This window comes from Chionomys nivalis, chromosome 16 (assembly GCF_950005125.1).
Source record: "Chionomys nivalis chromosome 16, mChiNiv1.1, whole genome shotgun sequence".
Lineage (NCBI taxonomy): Eukaryota > Metazoa > Chordata > Mammalia > Rodentia > Cricetidae > Chionomys > Chionomys nivalis.
In genome coordinates, this window is record NC_080101.1 from 14554409 (window position 1) to 14566463 (window position 12055).

The 12055-nt window shown below is 36.1% G+C and overlaps 1 protein-coding gene across 4 annotated transcripts in view; it reads left to right on the forward strand.

Moving 5' to 3' along the window:
* Positions 1–12055, forward strand: part of Ecpas (Ecm29 proteasome adaptor and scaffold) — a 125273-nt gene that overhangs the window by 69796 nt on the left and 43422 nt on the right. For all 4 annotated transcript variants that reach the window (XM_057790331.1, XM_057790330.1, XM_057790327.1 and 1 more), the window contains 8 exons: positions 792–915; positions 2330–2410; positions 3217–3436; positions 4117–4208; positions 7998–8132; positions 9549–9711; positions 10045–10217; positions 11343–11444. In XM_057790331.1, the coding sequence (XP_057646314.1) occupies positions 792–915; positions 2330–2410; positions 3217–3436; positions 4117–4208; positions 7998–8132; positions 9549–9711; positions 10045–10217; positions 11343–11444 (1090 nt within the window). The remainder of the gene's footprint in view (positions 1–791; positions 916–2329; positions 2411–3216; positions 3437–4116; positions 4209–7997; positions 8133–9548; positions 9712–10044; positions 10218–11342; positions 11445–12055) is intronic.

Consider the following 12055-nt stretch of genomic DNA (forward strand, 5'->3'; position numbering starts at 1 on the left):
TGTTCAAGCAAGAAATCCTCTAGCTTTGCCTGCTTGTTCCTTCCTGCCACTCTGCAGGGCACTCTCAGGGGTTCAGGACCCGTTCAGAGGCAGTTGAGGAGTTTTGAGAATACTTGTGATACAGAAGCAAAGTAAAGCTGTGAGGTCATTTTTTAGGTGTCATGAAATACATTAGTTTTTTTTTTTTTTTGTTAGTTTGTTTTTATTTTTCGAGACAGGGTTTCTCTAGCTTTGAAGTCTGTCCTAGAACTTGCTCTGTAGACTCACAGAGATAGACCTACCTCTGCCTCCCTCGTGCTGGGATTAAAGATGCGTGCCACCACCTCCAAGCTAGATTAGGTTTTATAGTTGTACGTATGAATGCCATTCAGGTGCCAGCTTTTGTAGAATTGTAGACAAACTGCTAAGAAGTGTCAGAATTGAGGTGGGTTTGTAGAACACAGGACATGCTACTGAGTTTTAATGTGTGTTATAGTTGTTTGTGATTTAGTTTTAATAAGAGTAAAGCACACAGATATTTGCATAATGAGTTGCAGTAATTACTGTCTTGTTTTTTCCCTGTGAGTAAAAGTTAAAGATGTAAGTCAAATGAATCTCCAGATGTCATTAAATTACCCAAAGATTGTAAGTTTTACTTTACTTTTTATTTACTGCTTATATAGCCCAAAATGTATTCAAGACAGTTTGTCAAAACTCCAGCTGTCAAATAAAATTTCTGTTTCCATTCTTCAAGTGGTGACTCTTTCAGTTGGTAAAGTTTATTTTTTAATTCTTGTTTGTCTTTCTAAAAGACGAGAAGAAGTCCATGGTGAAGCACAACGTGTGTTACGATGTCTTCCTGGTAGAAACAAAAAGGAAAGTGCTTCTAAGCAGATGCCATCTTTTCCAGAAATGGTATATTACATTCAGGAAAAGGTAGGGATTTTATCTATAGGTAATTAATGTGAAACATATAATAGATGTTGGAGAAAAACTGGACATTTTAAATGAAAAAATTCTATACTTAGATATTAAATAATAAAGTTCCTAGCAATCATAGTACTTACAGTAAAAGGGAGCTACAAAGTAAGGAGAGAAATATAATTCTTATATACAATTGGTTTGTTTAGCCTAAATACAAATGACTTGTAATTCTTTTAATGCTTGTCAGCATTGAATATGTTGAAGAAAATTTTCCTTTGGTATGACATAGTTAAAAACACATCTTTAAAAAGATTAAATTTGTTTGTTTTGCTAGTTTTATCTCCTCTTTAATGACACCAGATGTCATAAAGTAAGGATGCTTTGGAGCAGCTCAGGGTTTTTCTACTATTGTTATTCCAAATTGTTTTGTAGATCTCTGCTTTGCACAGGGTTTCTGCGGCTGACTCAGAGCATTGGCAGTAGTCATCCTCAGCACTGACTGTCCACTCTTCATGTTGGTCTATTTTGATTATGTTAGAGAATAGCATTTGGAGTGTGAGGGACATATGCAGCAGGAAGATGTTTTGTTTTGAAAAGACATGCAGGTGACTGTTTGTTTAGAAAAAGACAGAAAAATGTTTTGTTTAAAAAAAAAACAAATGCATGGGACGGAGAGGTACCTAAGTGGTTAGGAGCATATACTACTCTTGTAGACCTGAGTTTGATTTTCAGGATCTGTGTCCAGCTGTATGTGACCACAACTCTGGAGAATCCAATGCATCTGTCCTCTGTGGGGCCCTGCATTCGTATGCACACACTCACACCCAGATACACTTGAATTCACATAATATAAAATGATAAAAATAAACCTTTAGGGCTGGAGAGAAGACTTAACAGTAAGACAATTCGCTGTCTTGCAGAGGCATGGTTTGGTTCCCAGCGTCCACATGATGCCTCACGATCATTATAATCCTAGTTCCAGTGCATCTGAGTGTGTATATGGTACACTTAGTCAAAACATGCATATACATAAGTAAAAATTATTAAATTTTTAAAAGGAAAAATCTTGAAAAAGTCAAATGAAAGGGACTAGAGTCAAGGCAAGGAGTCAATAGTACACTTTTTTTTCTGACAGGACCTGGGTTTGATCCCCAGAATTCACATGGTGGTTCACAGCCTTCTGCAGCTCTAGCCCAGGGGATATTATATGCCCTTCTGGCCTCAACATACTCTGCATGAGTGTGATACACAGTTACATATTCTGGCAAACACTTATATATAGAGAGCAAAATAAACCTTAAAAAAAAACCCCAAAGACAAATGCAAATCAACAATAGCAATATAGCTAGAAGTACAGTTATTTTGAGCTGAGTAAGAGAACAGTTAATTTTCAAAATGTAATTTGTTTCGGGCTTATCTTTATTAGGCTTCCCATCGGATGAAAACTCCAGTCAAATACATGACCGGAACCACTGTCCTTCCATTTAATCCAGCAGCATTTGGAGAGGTAGGACTTCTGTGTCTTCCTGTATAGTGGCTATGAAAACTAACATCATACCTAAGGTGTATCTGATCCTTTGCATTATATTAAACTCATATTATGGTATCTTTGTCCTTTTAGAGTGTTTGTTTTGACAAACAAGGCCTAGTATTTGGTAATTTGCTTTGTTTTAATTCATAGTTAACTCACTGAGGTTTCCTACTCACCTCCAACCCCTGTCTCAGGCATCAAACCTGGGGCCTTAGAAACGCCAGACAAGTACTCTACTGCTGAGTCACCCCTAGATTCCCAGTCCCTGTCTTTATTTCAGAACAAGGTGCTCTGCATTGGTTACTGTTGGGCTTTTGTAACAAGTTAGATTTGACTTTTAAAGCCAATATACTGTTGAAATTGCTAGGGTTTTCTAGGCTAGAAGGCAAGATAGGGTTTATCAGATTTATTGAGAGTATTAATTTATCACATCTAAGGTGGGTTTTATGTTTTAAATTACTGATTTGCACCAATTAAACTGCAATTAATCTTATTAGAGTAGGAAGATGGCTAGGCTTCAGTCCTAGCATGAAGAAGAAAAAGTAGTCAAGCCTTTTACTTTCATTAAGAAAACACGTCTGGATTTGTGAAATCTTGTTACTCCTTTTGTTAAATTATGTTAATTTAGTTAGCATATTGAATCATGTTTCCTGGCTTCTATTAAGATTTTGTAGTGTTTCATAAAGGAGGGTGAGGAGTGAAATCTGAAAATTGTCACGTTGAAGAATATGCCCCACACTGACTTTTTAAGAAGTTGGCATTTCTCATCCTTCTGGTTTTAGATAGTTCTTTACTTGCGCATGTGCCTGGCTCATAGTGCAGGTGTGGTGCCCACCTCTCAGAGTTTGGCTGATATGCAAGATCATGCTCCAGCTATTGGACGGTACATTCGGACGTTAATGTCAAGCAATCAGGCGACAGCTTCATCTTCTAAGAGTGGAGAAACCAACCCTGTTCAAATCTATATCGGCCTGCTTCAACAGCTGTTAGCAGGTGTTGGAGGTAGGAACATAATCATACTAAGAAAAAACAGTAAAACAATTAAGCAAAAAGTTAATTTTACCTTTCTCTTCAGTATTTGTATATCTGGCTCCAGTAGGTAAGTTACAAACCCATGATCTTACAGATTACCCTAGTTAAACCCATTGGGCCTCAAAATATAATAAAAAGATAGTAATTGGGAAAAGGACTTGTAGGTAGGAGATGGTTAAATGTATGTGTGTTTGTGCAACAGTATGGATGAGAAAGAAAGAAATAGAGGGTCGGGAGTTACACTAATCAGAATATACTATATAGATACACAAAATCTGCAAAAAATAAATTCAATAAAAATGTAAAAAAAATAAATTTTAGACTGTCATAAGAATTTGCAGCCAATCTATTCCAACCTTCTTGACTTTTGTAACTAAACATTAACCATTGTTTACTTTCTCAGTCTACCTGATTTATTCTTGGTGCATTTTTCATTTCAGAAAGATGTTAATTTGTCTTATTTAAATGCATATGAAGAGCAGGACATCCTATTGATAACTGAATTGCATTCTATATATTGAATTGAATTTTTCCATCTTTAGACCAGAATTTGTGTTTAAACAGTAATATTACATTTGAGAGGAATTTAGGGATTTCTTTGTATTCATTCTTTTTCAGGAAAGTTAAAATAGTTCTGAATTCTTATTTAGGTTTGCCAGTCATGTACTGTTTATTGGAAGCTGTGTCAGTGTATCCAGAAAAATTGGCCACCAAATTTGTAGACAAAACAGAATGGATCAAGGTATGTCCTCATGACATGTTTATTTCTCTAAGAATTTCAAACTAATTAAAGTATCTTTCTTCCTACCAGTCTTAATATGCTGTTTACTACCTTTAAGTAATTTCAAAAATGACTTAAAAAATGAAAACATGCAGGTCAGTCAACATCTCTCATGACACATCTTGGTGATGCTGTGGGATGAATTTAAGAATCATCAATTAAAAATATGGGTGGTGGTGCCACACGCCTTTAATCCTAACACTCAGGAGGCAGAGACAGGTGGATCTCTGTGAGTTCAAGGCTAAGCGTAGTCTACAGAGCGAGTTCCAGGGTAGCTATAGCTATAGCTCTTACACAGAGAAACAAACAAGCAAAACAAAACAACAACAACCACTTTAAAAATATTTTATGATAATAGGTATATAATTTTGAAAAACACATTTACATTGTATATTTATTTGTCAAGAAGCACTTCTGTAGTTGTGACATGCCTTTAAATCTTCTCAGTTTCCCACTCTGCCTTGCTTCTGACAAACATACAAAGGACATTAATAGTTTTATGAGGTGAAACCTTCTATATTGCTTATGCATATATATATAACAATGCATTTAAAATGTTTCCTTTTACAGTTTTGAATTTCTTTTACTGGGTTGTAGAGCTTGTAGCTAGTCTTGTAACTGTGTAGAAAACTCCTTTTTATTTTATTAGCTTCATCATTTTCCATTGCTTGGCTAATTCTAGATCCTTATTACTGACCATTTAGGATTCTTATCTGTTGCAGTGCATAATACTATCTGTTTTTCGTTCAGAGAAATAATTTTTCATAGCAGGGAGGATTTATTGTATTTCATGGGCGAATGTATGAGTGAGAAGTGTAGGTTTTAGATTTCCAGATGTGGAAGACATGTGTCTATAATTTTGATCATGCCCACCCTTCATGTGGGGAGTACTACTAAGTTATGCTACCAGCTCAAGTAAGAGTGTTCTTCTCTCATAACACCAAAGGTGTTAGCAAATAAAATTGTAAGTGTAATTTGAATTTAGTAAAAATATGGCTCATACAGTTGTGAATGTATCTCTGTTGTGCTGTAATGTAACTCATTTTGGGGAAACTAGCTTGAGTTATGGTAAAATTATTTATAGATTTTATCTTTAAATTTGAAAATAGGAATGTAGTTTGTCAAGAGATACAAGTTTTTTATTTTTCTTGAGAAGATTTGGTCTTTTGAATGTGCTTCTTATTTTAAGAAGGGTGTTCATTCTTTGTGGATATTTTCTAATTTAAACTAATGTTGTAGGTTTTGATCACTTAATAGAAGGTAAGAAAACTTTCTATGATATGAAGAGAAACTAGAATATGAGTTTGGTTCTAGGGCCTGTTATGCCGTGGACCTATGAACTAAAAATAAGGTTTTATTTTTGCTTTTTCTCCTTCCTTCTTTCCTTCCTTCCTTCCTTCCTTCCTTCCTTCCTTCCTTCCTTCCTTCCTTCCTTCCTTCCTTCCTTCCTTCCTTCCTTCCTGTTTTTTTCTTTTTTTTTTCTTTTTTTTTTTTCTTTTTGAGACAAGGTTTCTCTTTGTAGCCCTGGCTGTCTAGAACTGAATGTATAGGCCAGGCTGGCTTTGAACTCAGAGATCAACATGCCCCTGCCTCCTGAGTGCTGGAATTAAAGGCGTGTGCCATTGCCACCTAGCCCTATTGTTCACTTTATTTGAAAAAAAAAAAATGCTGGAGTTTGAAAAGAGTGCTTTGCACGTGGTAGGCCGGTATTTTCCTTCCGAACCACAACTATAGATCTTTTATATTTGTAAGTAGGTGAAAAAATAACAAAACACATTATTTTATGACATACAGGCTGCAGTCCTCATTTTATTGAAACACATTTGTGTCCATCCCTCTATGTATTATCTTTGCCTGCTTTTGTGAACAGTGGCATAATGGGGTAGTCCCCAGAGTGACCAGATAGACCACAGGGTCTTGATTTTTCACAGAAAAATTGATTTACTGACTTTTTTTTTTTGTTGTTGTTGTTTTTCGAGACAGGGTTTCTCTGTGGTTTTGGAGCCTGTCCTGGAACTAGCTCTTGTAGACCAGGCTGGTCTTGAACTCACAGAGATCCGCCTGCCTCTGCCTCCCGAGTGCTGGGATTAAAGGCGCCACCACCGCCCGGCGTGATTTACTGATCTTTATTTTAAATCAACTACATTTATTTTGCCTGTTTTAATGGACATGTAGCTAAGATTTTTTTGTTGTTGTTTTGAGACAGGGTTTCTCTGTGTAACAGTCTTGGCTGTTTGAACTTCCTTGGTATACCAGGCTGGCCTTGACTCATCAAGATTTACCTGCCTCTGCCTTCTAAGTGCTGAGATTAAAGACAAACACCACTGCCGCCCAGCTGAGATTTTTGTATATAATTTCAGCTCATTACAATTTTTTCTTTATTTTACATTTTTAATAAAATGTAATTAAATTACTTCTCCCTTCTCTTTCCTCCTTTTAATCCTTCCCATATTCCTCCCCAACTCTCAAATTGATAGCCTCTTTTTCTATTAATATTTTATATATATGTATGTACGTGTGTATATACGTATACACACACAGAGAGAAATATATTCATACAGTCTGATGAGTTCATTTTTGTTGTTTGTGTGTATATGATTTCAGGGCTGACCACTTTGTATTGGATAACCAGTCAGGGAGCTCATCCCTGGGAGAGGCTAATTCTCCCTCAGCAATCATTGGTTGCCTGTAGTTCTTTGTCTAGGGGTGGGACCTGGTAAGATTTCCCTCTACTGTGTTAGCATGTCTATTAGTATTGTCATTGTTTGGGTCTTGTTTATCCAACCAATATGAAGAGAGACAGTCTTATCTCCTATCTCCAAAACCTGTTCTGTGATGTTACGTGAATCATAGAGGCAGGAGCTGTGCTGCAAATGTATCCATTCAGGCTGGACTCCCCCACAATCCATCGATGTTTGCATTGTGTTCAGTTGTGGTTTTCTATAATGGTCTCCATTTGTTATAGAGAGAAGCTTTTTTGATGAGACATGATAGGTATTCTTACCTCTGGGATAGGAATAAGATTTAGATTGTAGTTAAGAATTATCCTGGCCTAACTAGGTGGTAATAGTTCTTTTTTAATACCTCACTAGTCCTGGATAGTTGGCTAGATTTATAGTACCAGGCATGATTTCCCTTCTGTTGAATGGGCCTTGAGTCCATTTAGACAGCTGTTGGTTACCATTGATTTGGCTTGCCATTTTTACACGTTTCTGGATATCTTGCCTTGCTGGTCATTGTTGTGGCTCATAGATGTCACAGCTGAATAGGACTGTTAAATATGGCACTTGCATAGTATTTTGTGGTACTATGGAAGCTAGACTGTGGGAAGGAGGATTTCAGGTTAGATCCAATTCAAATATATTAAGCTTGTTTTTGATAATTTCATACGTGAACATAATATATTCTGATAATTCTCTCCCTTATTTCTTTTTATCTTCGTCTCATACCTTTTACCCTCTTCCATCGCACCGCTGGCCTCTTTCCCATATTTGTGACTTTTGGGTTTTTTATTTTTTGTCACCATGTAGTTTGACCAAGGCCATGTGTGTGACCTTTGTATTATAACTGTCCATTGGAGCCTGGCAGAGTCATTTTGTTTGGAAATAATAGTTTCTTGCATTGCATTTTTCATGGAGAACAATAGATTGAATGTTAAATATATCATTTACTTTTATAATTTTAAATGTCAACTTGTCAGCAGGAAGATGGTTATGAATCATATATCTCTCTCTTCTCTGTGTTGCTCAGAGTCTGATGAGTAGCAGTAAAGAAGAAATGCGTGAATTGGCGGCCTTGTTTTACTCTGTGGTTGTGTCAACAGTATCTGGAAATGAATTAAAGTCAATGATAGAACAACTTATAAAGGCTACAAAAGACAATCATGTATGTTACCAGTTTTTCTTCATTCTTCTTTATTATTTAAATAAAACAACTTTGCATTTTGACAAAATATACAAACCTGTCTCAAACTCAGGCACTGTTATTAATCCTAGGGCAAGTTTTCTTTTTTTAAACCAGCAGATTTATCCAGTTTGAGATCTAAGTACTGTTATGACAAGAACTTAGGAGCCATTTTGCTAGAAAGAATCAATTTCTACTTTGTGCCTGTAAGACAGTGAAAAATATGAAATTTTGATTATGAAATATGAAAAAAAGAAATGACATTTTGTTTCTATCCCATTTTTCTCTCAATTCTGAAAATAATTGAATCTTTAAGGGACATCTTCTTAGATTAGGAAATTTACTTGCAAGAGTGGACTAACCTGAGCATGTTATAGTTTTTGAGACTGAATCTCACTGTGTAGCCGAGGCAGCTTTCAGACTTGAGATTCTCCTGCCTTAGTATGTGCCACTGTACTCAATTTTGTTCTCCTCTTTTTTAGTAGGTGATAGGGTTTTACATAGTATCTGATTGTACTTTTAGTTTTTAGGTTTCCATTTGTAAAGCAAACCTACACATTGTTAGCCTTTATAAGTAAAAATTGCATAGATGTGTTGATTCTGTCACTCCAATTAGTAGATTTTAACTATGTGTTTGAAAAGTACTGTTTTAGTTAATGTGTAACATTGTGGTAGGCAGTTATGTGGGAATCCCCAGGGCTGCCTGGTGTTCAGTTATTAGCTCTTCCCACCCCCATCTCTGCTACCACTTAACTGCAGTAAAAGCAAACTTGATTAGTATATTACCTAATTTGTATTTGGAGATTTTAGTAGTTAGAAAAAGAACTGCTCATTGTATTTTGTTGGCAGTATAAAGAATTTATCCTTGAGCATTATGATAACTAGCTGTATAAACAAGAAGAAAGCATAATGGGTTATAGTGATGCTCAGTGGTTAGAGCACTTGGCTGCTTTTCAGAGGACCTGGGTTCAATCCACAGCACCCACATGGCAGCTCACAACCGTATGTAATCCATTTCCAGGGACCTGATACCTTTCTGGTTTCTGGAGACAGTGCATGAACATTAGCACACATTGAGGCTGATACTCATACATAAAATAAAAATTAGATAAGAAGGAAAGTATAAGGACTAGAGAAGCATATTTAAAAAGTCACCTGACCCACAGTTGAGGTTGTATGAAATTAAAGTATCTAAATCTGGATATGAGTAAAGATTCTCAGCATTCTCTGTTAGAAACTCTTGTTAGAAACTGCTCTTGTTTAAGTCATTGACTTCCAGTAGAATCATTTTATTTTCCAGCCTTAGGTTTTATCAGAGGAATTACTTTAACAGCAGTTATTTCAGCATGTCTTTTCATGTGTGAGGTAGAAACAGTGCTGTTACGTTATTAAATTCAGAGCCCTGAGGTACAGCATGGATCTTTGCTTGCATTGGGATTCACTGTGGGAAGATACTTGGCTAAGAAGAGGATGAGAGCAGCAGAGCAGCATGACCTGGAGACAGATGCTGGTCTCTTGCCTGAGCAGGAGGAGCTCATTCGGAGCGCTACGGAAACAATAGGTCAGTGCTGTACTGACTTGGGTGCTGCAGGGTTTGAATTATGTTAAATTTTTAATATGGTATTTTAGTTTCTTCTTATAATATTGCACTTTAAAGACACAAGCTCTCCCGTAAAGTAACCTGCTTTCTCCATGTTCTTATATTCTAGTGTCAGTTATGTTATGGGGAAAACTAACGTTCAAGGACACTTAAGTCCTGTTGTCAGCCTGTCAACCAGAAAACACCAGAGACCTTGATTTCCTGTTGCTACTTTAAAAAATTAGTACATGGCTGATTGTTTTAAATCATAAGACTAACAGTGTGCTACCCTGTTGTGTCTACATGTGCTCACAGGTTCATTTTTAGACAGTACATCACCTCTGTTGGCAATTGCTGCCTGTACAGCCCTGGGTGAAATTGGCAGAAATGGTCCTCTCCCGATCCCCAGTGAAGGATCTGGATTTACCAAACTTCATCTGGTAGAAAGCTTACTCAATAGAATCCCTTCCAGTAAAGAAACAAATAAGGCAAGCCTTTCTTTTTCTTTTTTTCCCCCTTTCCTTTCTGGAATTCATAGTTGTATGAACTAACAAAGCCAAGTTATTATGAGTATAGTCATCTATCTGTAGCCATCTGTGCCCACTGCAGATAGAATAAGGTTTTACTAATGTGTTAAAAATGATAAAGATGTAATTTTGATAAAGGTATTTGCTTTTTTAATTTGCTTTTGAGGGAGACATGTATAAACTGCTTTGTATGTTATCTTTTGACCCAGTTATTCTAATTTAGCTTCTTAACAGTTTGGTTTTCAGTGACTATTTTTGTCATGCAAAAGATAGATATAAGTGTTCAGTCTCCTGATCCATATAACTTCAGGGCAGTGCGAATCTTACTCTCTCACAGCCAGTCTGGCTTGGAGAAGTGTAGGCATGAGGAAGCAGTGTGAATAAGCTGAGGGAGGAACAGTTAGAGTTTTTAAGTTGAGATAATTGTTTTCATAGACTTTACAACATTCTTGTAATTAAAGTACCTGATGTCGAAGATGAAGGTGCTTTAATGTAATGAGTAGGAAAATACCAGTTTACTATAAGTTTTCAAAAAAACATTGTAGTCTTGTTCTTGGTTTAGCTACTATTTAAAACCAAGATAATGTATTATATAGTTTTCTTTTTAGCTATCATTATCTGGTTTTTAGTTATTGATGAATGATGCAAGTTACCCAAGATATATGCTACAGGTTTCACATGTATTAAAAGTAAGTCTTTAAAAAGATGTGGTGAAATAGGCATAGTTGTCATTTCTGTGCGAGATAACAAGTTTCAGAGGACTGATAGAACTTGCCCAAGGACTACTAAGTTGTATAGATAATTTTGTGCCTATAAACCACATTTGTTACCTTGACAGTTTAAATAATAAACCTAAGACTTTTTTATTTTTAATTTTTATAGGTATAGATTCTTAATGGGCTTAGTTTTCTGCTTTTACTGTCTTTATAATTCTGTAAAATTGGGCACTTTTGTAATAATGTAGGCGTTGGTTTATTTGGCAGATGGATTTCCCCTTCCCATCTTCTCATCTTGGAAATACTGTTTTGAGATAAAACTGTTATTTAATTTGTTCAAATTTTAAAAAAAGAATCTGTGTTCTTCCAGATGAAAGAACGAGCAATCCAAACATTGGGCTATTTTCCAGTTGGAGATGGGGATTTTCCCCATCAGAAACTCCTTTTGCAAGGTCTGATGGATTCTGTGGAGGTATTTATATTGTTATTCAAATAAACATATTTTAGTTGTTTTGCTTACTCTTGAAATTTTAAATTTTGTTTTATTGGGGGATTATTACTCTTTTTTGTGTATGGGTGTTCTATCTTTTTGTGTCCCTCTTATAGTGCCCACAGAGGCCAAAAGAAGGCAGTGGATCCCCTTAAACTGTAGTTACAGATGCTCATCAGTCACCTGTGGGTGCTGGGAATTGAACCTGAGATCTCTGGAAGAATAGTCAGTATTCTAAAGTACTGAACCATCTCTCCAGCCCCTACTCTGAGATTTATTTTTTAAATTAAGCATTTGTTCCTTCATCATATTTAATTTTGAGTGCTAGCTTTAGGCTTGTTGCTGTGTTAGATATAGCTCTATGAATTGTATATCTGGGAAAGACTCTGATTGTTGAGTGAACCATGGTATAGTAGAACTAGAATAAACCAATTAGCCCCTTGTGGAGAGTTGTAGCTGATATTCTTGTTGCTATTGCGTTACTGATGCCCAGTGTTGTGCAGAAAGACCTATAGTTAGTGAATACTAGCAAATTGAGCAAATTGTGGTGTCTTAACATGACCTAATCTTGCCTCTGCCTACCTCACGTCTGT